The sequence below is a fragment of the Pagrus pagrus genome, assembly GCF_965226575.1.
Source record: "Pagrus pagrus genome assembly, chromosome: 20".
In the NCBI taxonomy this organism is placed as follows: domain Eukaryota; kingdom Metazoa; phylum Chordata; class Actinopteri; order Spariformes; family Sparidae; genus Pagrus; species Pagrus pagrus.
In genome coordinates, this window is record NC_140207.1 from 18,779,167 (window position 1) to 18,797,559 (window position 18,393).

The 18,393-nt window shown below is 38.9% G+C and overlaps 2 protein-coding genes across 4 annotated transcripts in view; one reads left to right on the forward strand and one right to left on the reverse strand.

Annotated features, from left to right (window-relative positions):
- prkdc (protein kinase, DNA-activated, catalytic subunit) overlaps window positions 1–18,393 on the forward strand; it is a 40,432-nt gene that overhangs the window by 17,396 nt on the left and 4,643 nt on the right. The window contains exons 47-78 of the mRNA XM_084340159.1: window positions 11–151; window positions 324–443; window positions 585–728; window positions 933–1,084; window positions 1,915–2,046; window positions 2,214–2,325; window positions 3,214–3,338; window positions 3,471–3,620; window positions 3,969–4,142; window positions 4,477–4,575; window positions 4,699–4,909; window positions 5,020–5,194; window positions 5,338–5,538; window positions 6,126–6,241; window positions 6,340–6,471; window positions 6,586–6,765; window positions 6,961–7,169; window positions 8,131–8,269; window positions 8,410–8,598; window positions 8,839–9,063; window positions 9,168–9,276; window positions 9,478–9,580; window positions 13,552–13,714; window positions 13,800–13,974; window positions 14,278–14,471; window positions 14,766–14,949; window positions 15,202–15,362; window positions 16,053–16,264; window positions 16,351–16,438; window positions 16,533–16,676; window positions 17,639–17,846; window positions 18,309–18,376. Coding sequence (XP_084196285.1) covers window positions 11–151; window positions 324–443; window positions 585–728; window positions 933–1,084; window positions 1,915–2,046; window positions 2,214–2,325; window positions 3,214–3,338; window positions 3,471–3,620; window positions 3,969–4,142; window positions 4,477–4,575; window positions 4,699–4,909; window positions 5,020–5,194; window positions 5,338–5,538; window positions 6,126–6,241; window positions 6,340–6,471; window positions 6,586–6,765; window positions 6,961–7,169; window positions 8,131–8,269; window positions 8,410–8,598; window positions 8,839–9,063; window positions 9,168–9,276; window positions 9,478–9,580; window positions 13,552–13,714; window positions 13,800–13,974; window positions 14,278–14,471; window positions 14,766–14,949; window positions 15,202–15,362; window positions 16,053–16,264; window positions 16,351–16,438; window positions 16,533–16,676; window positions 17,639–17,846; window positions 18,309–18,376 — 4,935 coding nt within the window. The remainder of the gene's footprint in view (window positions 1–10; window positions 152–323; window positions 444–584; window positions 729–932; window positions 1,085–1,914; window positions 2,047–2,213; window positions 2,326–3,213; window positions 3,339–3,470; window positions 3,621–3,968; window positions 4,143–4,476; window positions 4,576–4,698; window positions 4,910–5,019; window positions 5,195–5,337; window positions 5,539–6,125; window positions 6,242–6,339; window positions 6,472–6,585; window positions 6,766–6,960; window positions 7,170–8,130; window positions 8,270–8,409; window positions 8,599–8,838; window positions 9,064–9,167; window positions 9,277–9,477; window positions 9,581–13,551; window positions 13,715–13,799; window positions 13,975–14,277; window positions 14,472–14,765; window positions 14,950–15,201; window positions 15,363–16,052; window positions 16,265–16,350; window positions 16,439–16,532; window positions 16,677–17,638; window positions 17,847–18,308; window positions 18,377–18,393) is intronic.
- On the reverse strand, window positions 10,568–13,814 carry LOC311249263 (complement C1q-like protein 2). 3 transcript variants are annotated; one of them, XM_084340161.1, is made up of 5 exons: window positions 13,775–13,814; window positions 11,750–11,939; window positions 11,562–11,633; window positions 11,255–11,386; window positions 10,568–11,141 (listed from the first exon to the last, which is right to left on the reverse strand). In XM_084340161.1, exons 2-5 carry the CDS (start codon window positions 11,808–11,810, stop codon window positions 10,861–10,863), a joined length of 546 nt encoding a protein of 181 aa, XP_084196287.1. In that variant the 5' UTR covers window positions 11,811–11,939; window positions 13,775–13,814; the 3' UTR covers window positions 10,568–10,860. The 3 variants fall into 3 exon arrangements, with proteins under 3 accessions (XP_084196287.1, XP_084196288.1, XP_084196286.1); XM_084340162.1 differs by lacking the exon at window positions 13,775–13,814 and adding an exon at window positions 12,088–12,375; XM_084340160.1 differs by lacking the exon at window positions 13,775–13,814 and having other exon boundaries at window positions 11,750–12,375.

Sequence of the window (18,393 nt, forward strand, 5' to 3'; positions counted from 1 at the left end):
GTACATCTAGGAGACAGAGGAGACAAATCCCTCCCAGGATGCAATGGTGGATCTAGAGATGGATGAGCTGAATCAGCATGAATGCATGGCATCCATGACTGGTCTTATTGGACACATGCAAAGGAACAACATAACCCCCAAAATTGAGCAGGTCAGTGACACTGAAGAGCAGGTACAGCAGGCTTTGACTCAGGATCTTTTTATAGAACTGTCATTTTCATTATGTTTTAACAGGTTTAAGTGACACTGGAGACAGATGTATGAAGCCATATAATCATCAACAAACTGTCATTCAAACTGCTCTCTCCTCTTTAATGAAACAGGGAAACATGCCTAGTGATCTTCCTCCATGGATGAAATTTCTTCATGCAAAATTGGCAAATCCAGCAACACCTCTGAATATTAGACTCTTCATCTCAAAGCTGATCATCAACACAGAGGAGGTACATGTCCCTTAAAAAAATGTCTTCAATTAAAGTCTTTGACAATGAATGATTATGATGCAACTACTCTATATATACACATATGTGTCACCTCCTATCCTGCTCCTTTATGGATTTGGACCGTGTTGTCCATCTTTCCAGGTTTTTCGACCATATGCCAAGCATTTGTTGGGGCCGCTCCTGCAGCTTGTCGTCTCTGGAAACAATGGTGGAGAGGGGATCCATTTTATGGTGGTGGACATTGTGGTCACAGTGCTCTCTTGGACAAGCCTGGCCAACCCCAAGGTTTCTAATACTTACATTTGAAAGATTGCGAATATAAATCGTTAATACATTTTTGTCATGATCTTTGTATATGTCAAGAGTTCAATATAAACATTTCAACGTATGGCAATATAAATTTACAAGAAATTGTGGCAAATTGTAGGGTGTAAGAATTCTATAAAGTATAAGTTTATATATCATTAGTACTTAAATTTGCTATCCCAGGGTAACCCCAGAGATGAAGTGCTAGCCAACCGCCTGTTGGAGTTCCTGATGAAGCACAGCTTCCACTCCAAGAGGGCAGTTTTCCGCCACAACTTGGAGATCATTCGCACTCTGGTAGAGTGCTGGAAAGACTGTCTGCATGTGCCTTACAGGTAGTACTTACACACTCTCACTGGACAATACATGTTCATTATACACAAGGCTATGGAAATGGCCAGAAATGGCCAGGACACAGACTCCACACACCATGCTACATGAAGCTTAAAAACTCAACAGGGAGAGAAATGCCCCCTGGAAACAGGCTTTAGTTGAAATTGGAGCTAAGCTTGAAGCAGGCTTTCTGGAATTAGCTTACCCCCTAAGTTGCACTTGAAGTTGTAATATCTATTTGTCCATAGTTTTTCATAGCTGATGTCTTGATTTATGACTTTGATGCCTTGGTTTAGCCGATGGGACCACCATCTAGTTGGTGAAATATAGCTAAAGAAACCCCAAAATCAGTTTTATTACATTCAAAATCTTTTACTTTGTGACAAAAGACCCAATTGACAAAATGGAAAATTGAAATTGTGTGAAAACAAACTTCTATAAAATACTGGTCTGGAGAACATAGATTTGATAGAGAAAGAAAAAAAGAAAATGTCCTGGCTGGTGTTTGAATTCTCACTTTGTGCCCAAGATGCCAAAAGGAAGCAGACTACACCAAGTGAACTATTGGCTTCCATTTGGCATTATGGCCTGTGAGTGTTTGATGGTTGAATGTTCCCTGAAACTAAGTAGATTTCAGCCTGACCGTTGTCCTTAGCTCTATTTATCTCCTACTAGTTACAAAAAGGCTGAAAAACCACTAATTGTTATGAATTTTCTATTCTGCAAGTCAATGTTCAGCCCTCACTAGCAAGGAGCAAGTTGGAAATTATGATAAATCTGATTGTATATGAGTATACATGCTTGTGCTTTATCTCATTTCTTTCCCCTCTAGTCTGATATATGAGCGATTTTGTGGCACTGACCGAAACAGTAAAGACAACTCTGTTGGACTACAACTGCTGGGAATCATCCTGGCCAACAACCTCCCTGCTTACGATGCCTCATGTGAAATTGCATATGAGAGGTAAAATATATAGTGTAGATAAATGGCAACACACTGTGCACGGTGTTGCCCCACAGCTTTACTGTTTGAAAACATGATTATTATGTTATTAAGTTACCATTTTTTTAATTGGCAAACTGAAAGATGAGAGCAGTTTATTCAATAATTGTTTTGCTGTGTTTTTACAGGTACATCCAGTCTCTCTCCAAAAACTTGTCCTTTGTAAGATATAAAGACGTCTATGCAGCTGCTGCTGAAATTATTGGCCTCATCCTGAAGAATATGCCTGAAAAGGACGAAGTATGAGATTTTCTCCAGTGTGGTTGAATGACAGTTGTACTTACTTATGTTTATGTCTGAAGAGACCTCAAAGCACCTTAGTAGAAAAACTATTTATGCTGACTAGGGATGTCCCGAGCCGATTTTTGCCATTTTGAATATGACCCAAGCACGATTATTTTTACGTCAGCTGTAAATGGAGCACAATTTGTGAAAGAACGCAGACGCGCGCGTAACGTTAGTCTGGCAACCCTGTGGATAAAATGTCTGCAGTGTGGAAATATAGCGGTTCAACGTTGACATGTAACATCTGCAATACAACGGTTTCGCGAGCTGGTAACAAAAGAGCTGCATTTACAAATTCGATACGGCGCATGAAAAGCAAACACTCAAAGGAACACAACGAGTTGACTCAAGCAATACAGGCAAAGGCACCGAAGCAACAAACACTCGCGGATACTTTCAAAAGGAAAGAGAAATATCCTTGAGACAGCGATATGGACACAAATATTACAGAGAAGCTCATTGAATTCATCGCTCTGGATAACGAGCCCATCTCCTTGATAGAGGATCAGGGAGCCATATGAAAGTATTTACTTTGTTTCAACAAAATAAAAACCTGTTAAGGAACAGCTTGGATGCAGGTAATTTTTTCTTAATGCAGCTGTATTATCTAGGAAAATATTGGTTAGGGCTAAGTGTCGGATCGGGACTCAGTATCGGCAGATACTAAATATTAAATGACTCGGATCAGGATCGGGGTAAAAAAAACCTGATCGGGGCATCCCTAATGCTGACGATGCTGATGATAAAACCTTTAAATATTATTTTTTGTCCAAAATATTTAATTTCAAATTCAGTCATTATATGAAAGTCAAAACTGTTTTCATGTGTCTGTTCTTTTCTCAGTGTCATCAAGAACTTCTCAATCATGCTGCAAGTGAGATAACCAATCTGAAGAAAAAAGACATGGATGACAAGTTCATAATTTGCTTGAACAAAGTGTCAAAGCACTTTCCTCCATTTATGGATCGGTGAGTTCGTAGTGCTGCTTTTTTCGCTGTAATATAAGTGATTTTGTAAATCAACATATTGGATTTTATTGTCTGCAAATTGCCTTTGACTTGACCCCAGGCTTGATAATTAAGTATTTTTTCTATTTTCAGGTTTGTCAACTTCGTTTTCTGCCTCCTGCCGAAGATGCATGGCATCTTGAAGATTCATTGTTTGGAGTGTGTGCTAAGCCGAGCTGATGTAATCCCAGACATCTTTCTGCAGCTGAAGACCACAGGCTTTATTCAAGTGATGGTCCACAGGTAAGTCCATACCATTATCTCCTCCCTGACTTGCTTCTTATTGACTTTCTGGATCGTTTTTGGTTCATATCCATCACAAACATGTACAAACATTTTGAGACAATAATGAGTTGTACTGTAAGTACTCCAAACAAATGAAACTCATCACTGAGAAGATAAAAACTTACAGGTATATGGAGCTCTTACAACCAGATTTCACTGCTTTTTTGACGAATCTGTTTCACACAAAACAGTATCACCTGTTTCTTTATGGACATTAACTACTGGAAATTAAATAGCAAGTGTAAATGAATAACACTTATTTTTGCTGCAAGCATGTTTCTGCACTTTACTCTTCTGTGCCCCTAGGGATGAAGCAAGGCAGAGAGTTTGTCTGGATATTATCCACAAGATCATCGCCCTCCTGAATCCAGTTCAGCTTCAGGAGCTCCTGGGAGCTGTGACAGCTTTTGTCTCCCATCCCTCACCAGTGTGCAGAGAGAGGATGTATGACATCCTAATGTGGATCCAGGACAACTACAGGTACTGTGAGCAATTTTGGCTTTCGTTCTCATGCAAATGACCTTTTCCTACTTTTGCATCTTGTTAGTGACATTCCTCATACCAAAATGTAGTAGTGTAAACTAGCTACAACATAATATAACATTTACATATAGATTTAAATTATCTAAGGGGTGATTGCAAAACCCAACCCATGTTAGGCAAAATAACTTCCATATAACAATACTATTACTTTATATGGTCATTGGTGTGCATATTTTATGTGTAGTGACAGGGTTACTGTTGCTTACAGCCTCTTGTTAACTCTCTGATGTCAATTTTAATGATGTATTGTTTTTTGTTTTTTTAATTCCAGTGATACAGAGAGCATGGAAGACAACACCTCAGTAGAGGTTTTGAATGCAGCTAAAGAAACACTCCTTCAGGGACTGTCTGAAGAAAACCAAGGCCTTCAGTAAGTACCCAATATTTCCCGCTTGCCTTTACTTTAAGTTTTATTTATGTCACACTGTCATAAATTGAAATATATATTCAGTGTTTTTGTGAAAAAAAACATCCCTTTCTATTATGTTTTCAGGCTTTATGTTCGTAACTTCTGGAGTCAAGAGAAGCGCCTCCCCACTGCGACCCTGGAGCGAATGTTGACGGTGCTTCGTTCTCTCTACTCCTGTCAAATAGAAAGGTGTTTCTTAAGCTTGGCTACCAATCTGCTGCTGGAAATGACCAGCCAGAGTCCTGACTTCAAACGAAACATGTTTGAGTATCCTCTGTCAGAGTGTACCTTCCAGGTCAGTTGGAATCTGCAGCGTTTATTTCACTCAGTCAGATAAAAATGAGATATTTTGGGATTTCTATTTATATGCTACTGATGTATTAATTACAATTTTGCATTCTCTAGGACTATGTGATTGACTCCAACTGGCGCTTCAGGAGCACAGTGATGACTCCCATGTTTGTGGAAACCCAAAGCTCTCAGGGCCCAGAGAGTTTGGCAGCTTCCCAGTCCGGATCCATGAAGGGGAAACTCAGAGCCACTCAGACTTCATTGGAGTTCTCCCAAACCCAGACAGCAGGTACCACTGTAGATTAATGTCCTGGTATTAAAGCAGCACTACAGATGAAAGCATGCGCAGTACATACAGTATAGCTCTGCAGTCAGAAAATGTACAGGTTAACGTATATGTTTTTCCTTGAAATGTTTTTTTTTTTTTTTTAGGTCGACGCACAGCATATAACTGGCTGACAGGCAGCAGTGTGGATACACTCGCAGAGTACACACTTGGCTCTGAGTCAATGTCTTCATTGATGGTGTTTGATAAGAAAGAGAGGCGAACTGCAGCAAGGAGACCAGTAGGAGAAGGCTTCGGCCTGAAGCGTCTTACTGCATCAACCGATGAGGTGGACAGTCACACCAAAGGTTAGTTACCCACCTGTTTAAACAAGCAGTCCTTTATATCTTTCACCTAATTTTATATGACCCTTAAGTATCTCCAAGACAAAAATATTAGGTAAATGAATGAGTGGTTGTTGCACCGTTAAAACTAGTTTGCTAGTTCTGAATAAGGTCAGATTCTTCACTCACTGTGTCTTCACATTAGCTCTGCCAGTGTTGTATGCTAGTGATATAAGTCATGATGGCTCGTTTGAAGGCAGTTTCTGAATGCGATCTATGTGCATTTCTCTGTGGAATGAGTGTTTTGATACTTTCACATTATTTGTAAACTGTAGCACCTAGGTCTGTTTATAAAGACCCTTTAGAAATCTAACTTTACACAAAAAAGGGCCCATAAATGCTCTTGCTATTCTTGTATTAATGATTTCAATAACTTGGTTTCAAGACTTCACTGTAGAATGATTGTTTGTATCAGAAATTTGTCGTGTCATTCATAACTCTTAGATGTTCTGTTAACTACCACAACAATCACATTTGTTTTTGAAGTAAACATTTAAAATTAATTTAAATTCTATTAATGTGAATATCTTTTTGTGGTAATATTTCAACAGCAGAAAACGAGCAACGTAGTAACATCCTGAGATTGAGACGCAGATTTCTCAAGGATCAGGAGAAAGTCAGCTTGAACTATGCACAAAAAGAGATTCAACAACAAAGGCAGAAAAAGGTATGAAACATGCAGGAACCAGTATGCTGAGCCGTATTTTTCCTCTCTGAACTGCCAGTGTCTCTAACTATCAGTGGTTCTTTTTCGGTGTCCCACAGGAAGACAAAGCTGATCAAAGGCTGCGAAAAGAGGCGCAGGTGACTCTTTATCGTAACTACAGAGTGGGAGACTTTCCAGACATCCAGATCTCATACAGCAGCCTTATCGCCCCCCTTCAAGCACTAGCCCAGGTAAAACTGCCACTGCTCCTCCCAAAAAATGGTCAGGCTGTATATATACTTAAATAAATTAATGTAAAACATAAATCACCTTTGATGAAAGTTAATGGATTTCTTTCTTTGCAGAGAGATCCACTTTTAGCCAAACAGCTGTTTAGCTCCCTGTTTGCTGGTATCCTCCAAGAAATGGAAAAACACAAACCAAGAGGGGAGAGCGCGAGGATTAAAGACGAGCTGCGGGCCAACATGAATACATTCCTGAGCAAGAGTTCCCTCTGCTTCCCTCCATTCATAGCTTGTGTGCAGGTACGACCTTTAGAATCTATTAAATATTTTGATTCTTAAAGCGGGTCTTGAATCTGTACAATTTCAGTGGCATTCAGTGTCACTACATTGATCACATTTACATCCACAGTGACACTGTATTTTAGCAAGTAAGAAATCTTTCGCAAAACACTCTTAAATTACATATAAGTAACACTCTACTGGTTGTGTTTTTAGGACATGTGCTACCAGAATAAGGAGCTGCAGCAGCTCGATCCAGCAGCCATCAGCTCCACTTGCTTGGTGAGTCTCCAGCAACCCTCGGGCATCCTGCTGCTGGAAGAGGGCTTGTTGCATGCTGGTGGCCAGGATGAACCTCCTTCCAAACGAGCACGAGGACGCAAAGAAATCCCACCAGACACCAAAAAATGGATCCACCTCGCAAGGTATTATATTTTGTTTAGCTTGATACTGGTTCTATTAGTGCTGGCTTGTAATAAGGTAATAAGTGTTTGTGTTTCTGTTGTGTGCTGTAATTCAGCGTGTTATATGAGGTTAATATCACAATAAACTTTTGATTTAAGGTGCATTTGTACACACCAAACAAGGTGGTCTTCCCTGGATAGTTCAGGTTCATCATACCTGTGTTGAAGGTACTGTATATGGCTGATTATAGTCAGTTGGCGATTCTTTAATTCAGTGCCATATAAAACTTTTTATTTTCTCTGCCCTCAGTTCAGATTTAAGTAGGTATGTTTGCTCAAAAGATGCTCTATGCTTTGTGTAGTAGTGGCGCTTCACATTCCCACTTGAAATAATCACCACAGTCTCAGATATGAGACTTGCAGGTTTTGAACTCCTGCTCGGAAGAATGAACATGTAAGAATCGGTCCATTCTTGATGAAAGGGTCTGTTTTTGCCATCTACTTTTCTTTTTTTAGAGCACGCCATGTGAAATTACCTTTGTCAGACTCATTTATTTCTCTAACTGTTGTCTCTTATCTCTTCTCCCTGTATGTATACTTATCTATCCCACTACTGCCTTGATGCACAGATTTGATTGGCTGAGTAGCATCACATAAGATGACTGGTGGGGAGTAAAAGCAGGTTAACAATGGGTTACATTTTGGTTATTTTGCGCACAAGGGGGACGTCATCTCCCCTCAGATCGCCTCCTGGAGCCAGTAGCAGTGACAGTGTATTAATTTAATCAATGCATTGATGCTGTCTTTTTTAAAAGCTGTTCACTGTCTTTTTTCCAACAGAGACATTAACATGAACACATTCATGACCTTATTTCTGACCCTTCACATTTTGTCAGATTGTAGCTATCAGGAGCTCCTCTACATGTAAAGATAAATTACCTTTGGATAAATGTAACTGCTCTTTGTTCCCTCTGTTCTCCAGGCTTTATAGATCTCTGGAAGATTATGATGTTGTGCGCGGCATCTTCGGTGGTAAAGTTGGGACCAAGTCGATAACCTGTTCTGCGCTTCAAGCCGAAGCCAACACTGACTTTGCAGAAGCTGTGAAGCTATACAATGAGGTATTGTTTTTCCCAATACATTAAGTCCAGCATAGTGCTTACAGAAGGCAACATGGCAGTTGATTCATGTAGTTTTACTAGATTGTTAGCTTTGTGTGTAGCATTGTAGTCAAAAGTTCATATTTTCTCCATACTGGCAGGCTCTGAACACTGAGCACTGGGATGATGGTGAGCCCACTGAGTCTGAGAAGGACTTCTGGGAAATAGCTGCTATGGACGCCTACAGTCATCTGACTGAGTGGAAGTCTCTTCAGTACTGCTCCACTGTGAACATAGATGAGGCCTCTCCACCCAACCTTGAGAGGATGTGGTCAGAGCCACTCTACCAGGTGATAGATCTGAGATTTCACAGTGTGGAAATTCTTAGTCATGTACCAGGGAGAGCTGACGTCCTGCAGGTTTTAATTCCAACCAATGGCTTTCAATTAGGCATTAACTTGAAATGAAAACCTACATTTTGTAATCTCAGCCTTCAATGGCATGTAAATGATGTCACTTTGAAAGTATCAAGTTTATGCACCAGAGTTGGAATGCTTTTCTCACTCAAGTCTTTTGCGTTTTTGTTCCAGGACATGTACCTGCAGCATGTGATTCGCAGCATGTTGAAGCAGCTGCAATTGGGTGAGACAGACCAAACTCTTCTAAGCTTCATTGACAAAGCCATGAGGGTGGAGGAACGCAAAAAGCTGCTGGAGAGTCATTACAGCCAAGAGCTCAGCTTGCTCTACATCCTGCAGGAGGACTATGACCGCGCCAAATACTACACAAACTATGCCATGCAGCTCTTTATGGAGGTCTGCTGTTACACATCCTTTCTGTCTGTCACCTCAAAGTTTTAAAACAACAAAGATCATTCATTCATTTATTGTGCACTGTTTAATCTCTTTGCCTCCTATAGAATTACTCTAGTGTAGATACGCTGTTGACTCAAAGTCGGCTGACCACCCTGCAGTCAGTGCAGGCCTTGACTGAAATCCAGGACTTCCTGCTGTTCATTAAAGGAGAGGGTGAGAGAAGTTATTATCTTTAAAAACTCAAATAACTGTAAAGAACCAAATAACAAATAGAACAAATAAATAAGTAGTTATTTCCTCTTTTTTATAAGGGTTATTCTAGTCTATATCTATAAAATCTTGGTTAATACTTTAAATAAAAACACATTTGTCCCACTCTCAAAATGTACTAATATTCATTGTGTCTTTAATTAGTGTCTCTGAGCTCCCTCAAGCGGCTCATCGGACTATGGACTGAGCGGTATCCTGATGCTAAAGTGGATCCAGTGAACTTATGGGATGACATCATTACGTCACGGTAGGAAAATAGTTTGCGTATTTAGCTTGCAAATCCTACTACTATACTCAGAGAGTGGTTAGTGTGTATGTGTGTGTCTGTTTGTCTGTGAGTTAGTGATCCCTGAAAGCAACATTCCTCCAATCCCCTCCAAATTTGCGCCAAAATGGTCAGATTTTGCAAATATTGCAATATTAACAAATATTTATTTGTTATTTGTTTTAACCATTTCGGCATTTTTAATTCAATTTTTAATATCAAATAAATATATATCCACTTTCCAATCTCTTATCTTGAACTGCTGTCACCAGGAGGTACATACTGTTTACTTGGGCTGTCATATACACCGAACAGGCATAACATTATGACCACCTGCCTAATATTGTGAAGGTTCCCCTTGTGCAGGCAAAACAGCTCTGACCTGTCAAGACATGGACTTAAGACCCCTGAGAATGTCCTGTGGTGTCTGGCACCAGAGCATTTTATAGTGGATCCTCTGGGTCCTGTATGTTGGGGGGTGGGGCCTCCATGGATCAGATCTGCTCCTGCACATCTTACATATATATATATATACATATATATATATATATATATACACATACATACTGTATATATATATATATATATATATAGGGGCAAAAGTCTCAGTCTTTGTTGCACTTATTATTGAGACTAAAGCAGTTTAAATTGCAATATAATGACACTATGCATATGAAAGTGAAATTTATGTTTGAGTAGTGGGTCTAACCATTCTGTTACCATAACAATACATTTGATGAATTGTACATTTTGTACTGCCAAACGGATATCACAAAATTTGTTTCATTTCATTTTGAAACAAAATGTATCATGTGTTGAGGAAAACAGACAGTAATGAAATAATATGTTTATGCTTTTATTTTAATACAACACAATAATAATGTATATAATATGACAAATGAGTTTTGCTGTGGAACTTTGTGCAGCCTTCAAATATGGGATAAATATCAGTAAGACCTAAATGTGCAGGTACTGATAAAGTACTTCAAGATACTTAACAACAAAGCAAACATTTCTACAATTTTCTCATGGATTAGTGCAATTCCTTAATCTCATGTTAAAGTATTCTCTCACTGTCCATCACTGTGTATTTTTATGCATATTAAGAAAGCGATGCAGAAGAAAAAAATCATTAACATGTTTTTATCATAAAGATTGTTGTTGTTGCTCAATCAGCTTAAATGATGTCACTCAAATTGAGAAGTACTGACATGTGCATGGCTATCACATACAGTAAATGAAGAAAAAGGCCTGTTTACTGCTCACATGGTGAAAAGCAGATGACCACTAAAGGTGTTATGGCGATTTTTATTGTCAAAAACCCACGAGCGTTCCCATAGACGCAAAAAAACAACATCTCCGGCCCGTAGAAGCAGTGTGACGCCATTAGCAGCACTCTCAAAATATGATCTATGATGCTCATATGCAATACAAATAGCCTCTCTGTTCTTGACCAACACGGCAGCTGTAGGAGGACCATGTGCACGTGCTCCTATGAAGAACTCAAAGTGGTAGGCTCCTCTCACTGGTGCAGTGAAAACACCTGTGGGACATTTTTATTTTCAGTGAATGTACATTAACACATCTGTCAACCAGATTGAAGTCAACATGGCCAAAAAGTCAAAAGAATTTTATTTATTTATTTTATTTGAGTACCTGTGTATCGGTTGTAGGCATTTCCAATGTTTGTGAAGACGTTTCTGAAAACCAGAGTAGTTTGTCTGTTAAATGGTCCGTAAAATGAGTCAGATGAGGCCAACATAGAAGCCGAGAAAGCCACCCGGTTCCCTGAGAAAGAAAAAAAATACTTGTTTAAAGTGACTGATGAGCATGTTTCTAAATTACCTTTTGCCTGGCTTTAATGGTGATCAGGTAAAATTCATCGAAAAAGTGGCAATATGAAATAAACCACTGTCTGCTATGAAAACTATGATAAATTGGCAAATAACTTTTTTTTCATTACCTCGCAGCTGTTGCTTTAGCCTGTTCACCTCAGTCCTTTGCAACTCCAGTTGTCTCAGCTTAGCTGCTTGTGCTGAAAATAAAGATTAAATGTTAAGAAATATTTCTCTGTTCTTTGCCGATGAGCTGCTATTGCATTTTATAATAATAACTTCCTGTTACAGAGCAGTGATTATTATACTACTGTACCTGCATTTTCTCTCTGTAAGAGCCTTATCTCCAGTCTCTGTTCAGCCAAGGAATCGTTCATCTCTTTTAGCACAGCATCGATGTCTTGTGTAAAGGTCCGTTGGTGGTCAGAAGCATGAGTTGGTTCTCTTCTCTGGGGTTCAGTTTTCTCTCCAAGTGGAATAATTTCATTGTCAGTCTCTGTTTGAAGCTGAGCCGTGCAGAGAGAGCAGATCAGCAGCAACAGTGGACAACACATTATCATCTCAGTTCTCATAGTGGCAGTCTGTGCAGTTCTACTTTGTAGTTTCTCGGTTGATCCCAGCCTTAAATAGTGTGTTGTGCTGATCAATCATTACCCGAAAATTTCTATAGGAGACACGTGCAGGAGATCAGTTTGATAACATTTATTACTTGGTGCATGCCACCTGGAAAACACAGCACACGGGCAATGATTCATCAGTACCTGTATGTTGGAATGTAGCTCACAGTCCACCAAAACCAAAATGCAGAAATTGTTTTTTAATATCTTCTCTCAATAGCGTTTGCGTCTAAGAAATCTCCCTGTGTAATTTGAGAAGCTGCAAACACATTTTAATCACTACAATGTGCTTTTAAAACCACCTCATGTGTGATAACACTGACAGGCTCTAAGAAAGACAGTATTAGATGGAAATATTTAGACTGCAGTGAGGATGAGAGAATTGAACAAATTTATATAAACAATATATTAACACAAATTGAAGAAAGGAAAAAAGAAACACACTAAACGCTAAATCAATATAATTGTCATCTGCACTGAAGTTGTAAAAGTGTAAACATTAAACAAGTTGATATTTAAAACGTGGAAAAGGTCCTTGAAGGAGTAATAAACAATAAATAATCATCCCTACCTCTTCAAACATTAATAACAATTAAATAGCATGACCTCCTTCTGGTTAATTGGCCTAGATAAGACTTAGTTAGGTCAGTGATAAAGAACACGTTTCTCTGTTTGCATCAACACAATAATAAAAAAACCATCCACTGGTAGACAGCAGCAGTCGTGTGCAAATAATGTAATTGTTATTTGCTGACATCAAAGTTGGAGAGAATACGAGTTAACCTGATTGCCGTTCCCACAGTTGCCTGCATGGTCTTTTTTTTTTTTCATTCCTCTTCTTTTAGTTACCAGGAGGACAGTTTCACTTCATCCTTTGATCCAGTTTTAGACATTGACACCCACTTTGACATGAGGGAGAGGTGGACTCTATTGTAATTTGAGAGGCCTTAAGCAACGTGCATAGTAAGCGTACAGGGCCGCCCTGTTCTGAACAAGTATGTGATTGGGCAAGCCAAGTATCATTATAAAACAATAACAAATGGGCTGCTGCCCCAGCTTTGTGGGCTGATATTTTTTTAGATTAAGTTTACTGATTTACAAGATAAAAACATGTGATGCATTTTTATTCATTAAACTGTTCAGCATTACATTAACATTACAGCTCCACCTCGAAAAGACATTTGCCTGGGGCCTACACTTCAATAATCCACACCTGAACAAAACACACAAGAAAATAACAAAGCAGATAAAGTGGCTGTCTGGTCATAAACATTCTAGATACACAGCTAAACAGTACACTAAAAAAAACATTTGAAGCCACACATGCAGTACAGCAAGGCTATGCAGTAACAAAATCTGGACTCATATTTGATAAGAACTGCCTAATTTTATAGTATGATCCGAGTTTGGTGAGTGTTGACATGCTGTTTTCTTCGCGGCAATCTTAACATCTCAGATAACAAATTGTGACACAGTATCAAATGTGACCTCTACTTCTCAGATGTTTCTTCCTGGACAAGATCAGAGAAAAGCTGAGAGGCCAGGCTCCCAGTGACAGTATGGAGGTGGACGGTTCAGAAGACCCAGCAGGTGGCATTGACACATTAGTGAATAACTGCAAGTTCAACATGAAGCTACAGATGGCTGATAGTGCATGGAAGCAGGTGAGAAAACAACTGTGGGAGTCACTTTTTTGTGCTGTCACTTCTTTACCAGAAACTGACCTTGGAACATGAATGTTGTTTTCAGAATAACTTTCCTGTGGCCACCAAGCTGCTGAAGGATCTTCACAAAGAGGCTAAAACAAACAGAGGCTGGTTTCTGCGGTGGGTTCACAGTTTTAGCCGCTACAACCATAAGCGCAGCCAGACCCAGGGTCCTGTGGATCAAATCAGTGCCATGCTGAAGGCTATCCCACTCTTGGGTAAGCTGGGAAAAGGATTCTGGTACATTATCTTAAGGGTTACACAACTGAGAATGATAGACGGCTTTAACTGACTCGCCAGATTTTCTGATCATGTAATACACTTAAAGAGTAATTCGACCAATTTTACATATTGAAGTGTGTTTACAGGTCTAGGGGAGTACTACTGCATATGTGGAAAAAGTTGTATAAAGCCTCAAGCGATGTCACTCAGTGGCAAAATTGCATTGACAAAATTGACGAATTGATGAAAATGTCAACCAGAACTGCGTAAGTTTCATGTCAGGTCTTTTATCTCTGTAGATGACCTTCAGGCTGACTGTCAGAGTTCCACAGCTAAAGTATTCAGATATCAAAAGATACTCCAGGGTACGTCTTTCCACATCCTGGCCACAGCTGTAGGCAGAAGCCCCTCAGTCCTGGGAACTATTGACGCAGACAAAGCGGAAAGAGTTGCAAAGCTTTCTGGAGCTGCTTGGCCCAGTGACAATCCAAAGGTAATCTACTTATATTTTCTAATTATTTGCAAACTAATAGAAAACATATTGCATATAGTCAGACTAGAGCAGGTGGCATTTGTGTCTTCTTTGAATTGCTTATGTGCTATCCAAATAACAAATTGCAGGCAAATCACAGGAGCAGAAGAATGATTCACGTCTCTGAATTACAAAGGCTGTACTTTGTTGATCACAGACGATTTTAGTAGTTTTAAATCGAAACCTAAAAATGTACAAATTGTCGATGCAAATGAGTTCAAGGCATTTATTCACCAAAACCTGTTTACTCTGCAGAAAGTGGAAGTTGGGCTGCAGTTACAAGCACTGAAGTTGCTGTGTGATGCTACCAGAAAGGCTGATGAAGAGCTTCAGTCTTATACTGAGGACTGTGTGGAAAGCAGCAGCATCATTGAGACATACATGGCTTTGGCTAACTTCTGTGACAAACGACTGCGAGAGGAGGAGCAGAGTGATACTGGTGAGTGATAATACTTTGAAAAACGGTATCTTTGTTGAATTTATTAATGGGCAGGTTTAGTCCATACACCTGCTCATTGAATTGTGACACTATCCACAATGGTCTCATATACAGTACACAAATGGGATACCTAACTTGGGAAAGCTGGATTTTCCAGTGTGTTCTTGTGTGGGTATCTTAAGGAATTTAGGAATTGAATTTAAGAATTGCGCTTCTTGCATCAACCAGTTATTTCCTTGTGTTTTGATACAGAAAGTCAATTTCCAGACATGTTGGCACTACCTGTTCATGTCGTGGAGAGCATGTTGAAAGCTCTGAAGATGAACTCAGAGGAAGCTCGCCTTAAGTTCCCCCGTCTGCTGCAGATCATTGAGTCCTACCCCTCTGAGACACTGGACCTCATGACAAAAGAGGTATGTGCAGTGGGTGGAGAGTAAACACACACTAATACAGTTCATCACACTTTATAATTGCCAAAATATTTCAACCTATTTCTTGGTTGTGTGCAAATGATCACACTAGTGATGTTATATGAAGATTTGTTAATCAAAATTTTACTCAAAATAAAATTTTCCTTTAATTTCATCCAACTATATATGAAATCTTGCCAATCTGCTGCCTGTCTCCAGTCTTGATGCTGCTTGCTTTAGCTTCATATTTAACAGACAGATTTGAGAGTGGCATCAATCTCCTCATCTATACCTTGGCCAGAAAATGATCAGGAATATTTCCCAAAAGTTGGATTTTTTTCTTGGGTTATTTTCTAGTTATAGTAAGCTTTGTTAGCTGGGTTCTCCCTGGTCAAGAAATTTCAGTAATATTATGGATTTAGAAATACTATTCTGGATAGGGAAGCTGATTAGTCAGTCAAGAGTACTGCCATAATTTGGTTTGCCGATGTTACAACTGAAATTCTCCTGTGAACCAGACGTACATCTTTTTAGATGACAATGAAAAATGATGGACAACAAACATTTTTAGGCTTTGGTAGTAAAACACTATATCATTGCTCTAGTGAGTCTGAAGTTTGATTTGATGCTGTCTAATATAATGTACATGTGTTTTAGTTGTACTAAGTCATAGTAATATCTTTACATGTGTAGATGATGTCAGTTCCCTGCTGGATGCTGATTAGCTGGATCAGTCAAATGGTCGCCTTGTTGGACAAGCCGGAAGCTGTGGCAGTGCAGCACTGCATTGGGCAGATAGCAGAGTGCTACCCTCAAGCACTGGTTTACGCTCTGATGATCAGCAGTGAGAGTTACCAGTTTGAGGACTCCGCTAGAGGACACCAGCAGCAGGAGTTTGTTAACAGGTAAACTGCCTAATGTGCCTTATAAAGATTAAAATAAACTCCTTAAATTCCTATGCATTTCAGAGATCTTTTGTGTGAATCAACAGGCTCAGGAGCAAACTGGATAAGGGTGGAGCTGTGAAGAACTTTGTGGATGCACTGCAGCAGCTTACAAACCCTGATATGATTTTTAAGGTGATAATTAAAAATTTAAACATGGATGGATTAATGAAGCTGCCACCTAGTGGAATTTGGCTTGTAATTGATTATTGTCCTTTGTCCCATGCAGGATTGGTGGGATGGTGTGAAAAATGAATTGGAAAAAACAAGCTTTGACAAGAAGCAGATGGGCATCATGTATGATGAGATGCACTCTTCACTTGGGGATCGTAACACAGGCGGTCATGGAATGTTTCGCAAAAAATTCATCCAAGTTTGTAGTTTACTTTGATCTCTTTATTGTTTGTACAGCAAAGGCATGTAGTATACTCTACAAGAGAGTGCTTTTCATTCTTTTGTTAAAACTCAGTTTGTTATGTTTTTATTCAAGTCTGTGTTTCTTCACATTTGTATCTGTGTGTTTGTATTTTTTCCTTTGTCTTTTCAGCTGTGTCTTTCAGAGTGATTATTCCTGCACATGCTAACTTCTCAGTTCTTCAGTTTCCTTTCTTTTTCACATTATTCCAATTTGAAAATGCATCATTTAGATGCCAGAAGATTTTTACTATGAGGGACCTCCCAGAGTATGAATCCCCAAAACTGATAAAATGTCAAGTCAACAAGTTAAGAAAACAATCTAACTGAATACATTAGCTTGCTGGCTAAAATGCTTGAACTTCTGTTACAAGATTTTATACAGGGATGCCTCAGCAATATGAAATACAGTATGAGGATGATTAACATTGCATACACAGGCTGATGTAGTTTTATGATGAAAGGCGGCCAAAGCATGCTGGTCACATAGGAGATAAATAATATGCTTTTATTTGTTTTGTCAATTAGTAAATGAAAAAAATAAATACCTTATTGACTTTTACAAACCAATTGAAAGGAAAAGTATAACATTTTTATGCCTTTTACACTCCATTTTGATTATTTATCCAACAATAGTATTTATTGGTGCATGCAGTTATACTTCTGACTTGTCTGGTAACCTTTTACTACATATATCAGTTTGGGGCTCCATACTAGAGACAAGACATATGACAGCAACTGACAAAAACTGTCACGAAATCGCTCTTTTGTGTTGTTGGAAGTGGTAGTAGACTGGCAAAAAGACTGAAAACATAAAAAACACATACAGCCTTACACATTATAGGTGCAGCTCCTAAGCAACAACACTTGTTATACTCTGTTATTATGAGGTTCATATCAGCCATTTTTTCTATCTAACAGAAATTTGCAAAAGATGTGGAGAAACTGCTGGGACCTAAAGGCAGCAAGCTGTTTGAGAAGAAAAAAGAAAAAAGCTTTTTGCGACAGGTGGAGGATCTGGCATTATCCATGCGTGGATTTCAGAAGGAACCCGGGAACCTGAAGGAATACTCACCCTGGTTGAGTGGATTTAAAGCAGACACATTCAGTAATGAGCTGGAGATCCCAGGTCAGTACAGCTGAAAACTAAATATTGTACAATGTACAATGTTGACAGGTGGTTTTGGCGCATCCTATATACGCCCCATCATTATCATAAAAATTAGTTAGTTAATATATGTGGTTAGTAGATACTTTTAGCTTTTGGTTTGTATAGCTTACAACTTAGGGCAGCGATTCCCAACTCGGGGTACTTGGTACATTGAGTTTATAAAATTAGCAGTTGAAATATTTAGTTAAAAGTAATAAACAGTTTAGTTCAAGTAATGGATAAACAGGTAAAATCGTTATAGTTTTAAATAAATGGTTGAAATTGATAGCTAAAAAAAATTTCTAAACTGTTGAAAAGTTTGCTTTAAGTATCGGACATATGTTGCAGTTGCAACATACAGTTGCACGGATACCTTTTATTAAAACATTTTTTTTAAATAAATTCCATTGACTGAAGATGTTTCCCCTCCTCTCATTGCAGGACAATATGATGGCAGATCTAAACCTTTGCCTGAGTATCATGCAAAAATAACCGGCTTTGATGAAAGGGTATGCTTTTATTGTCA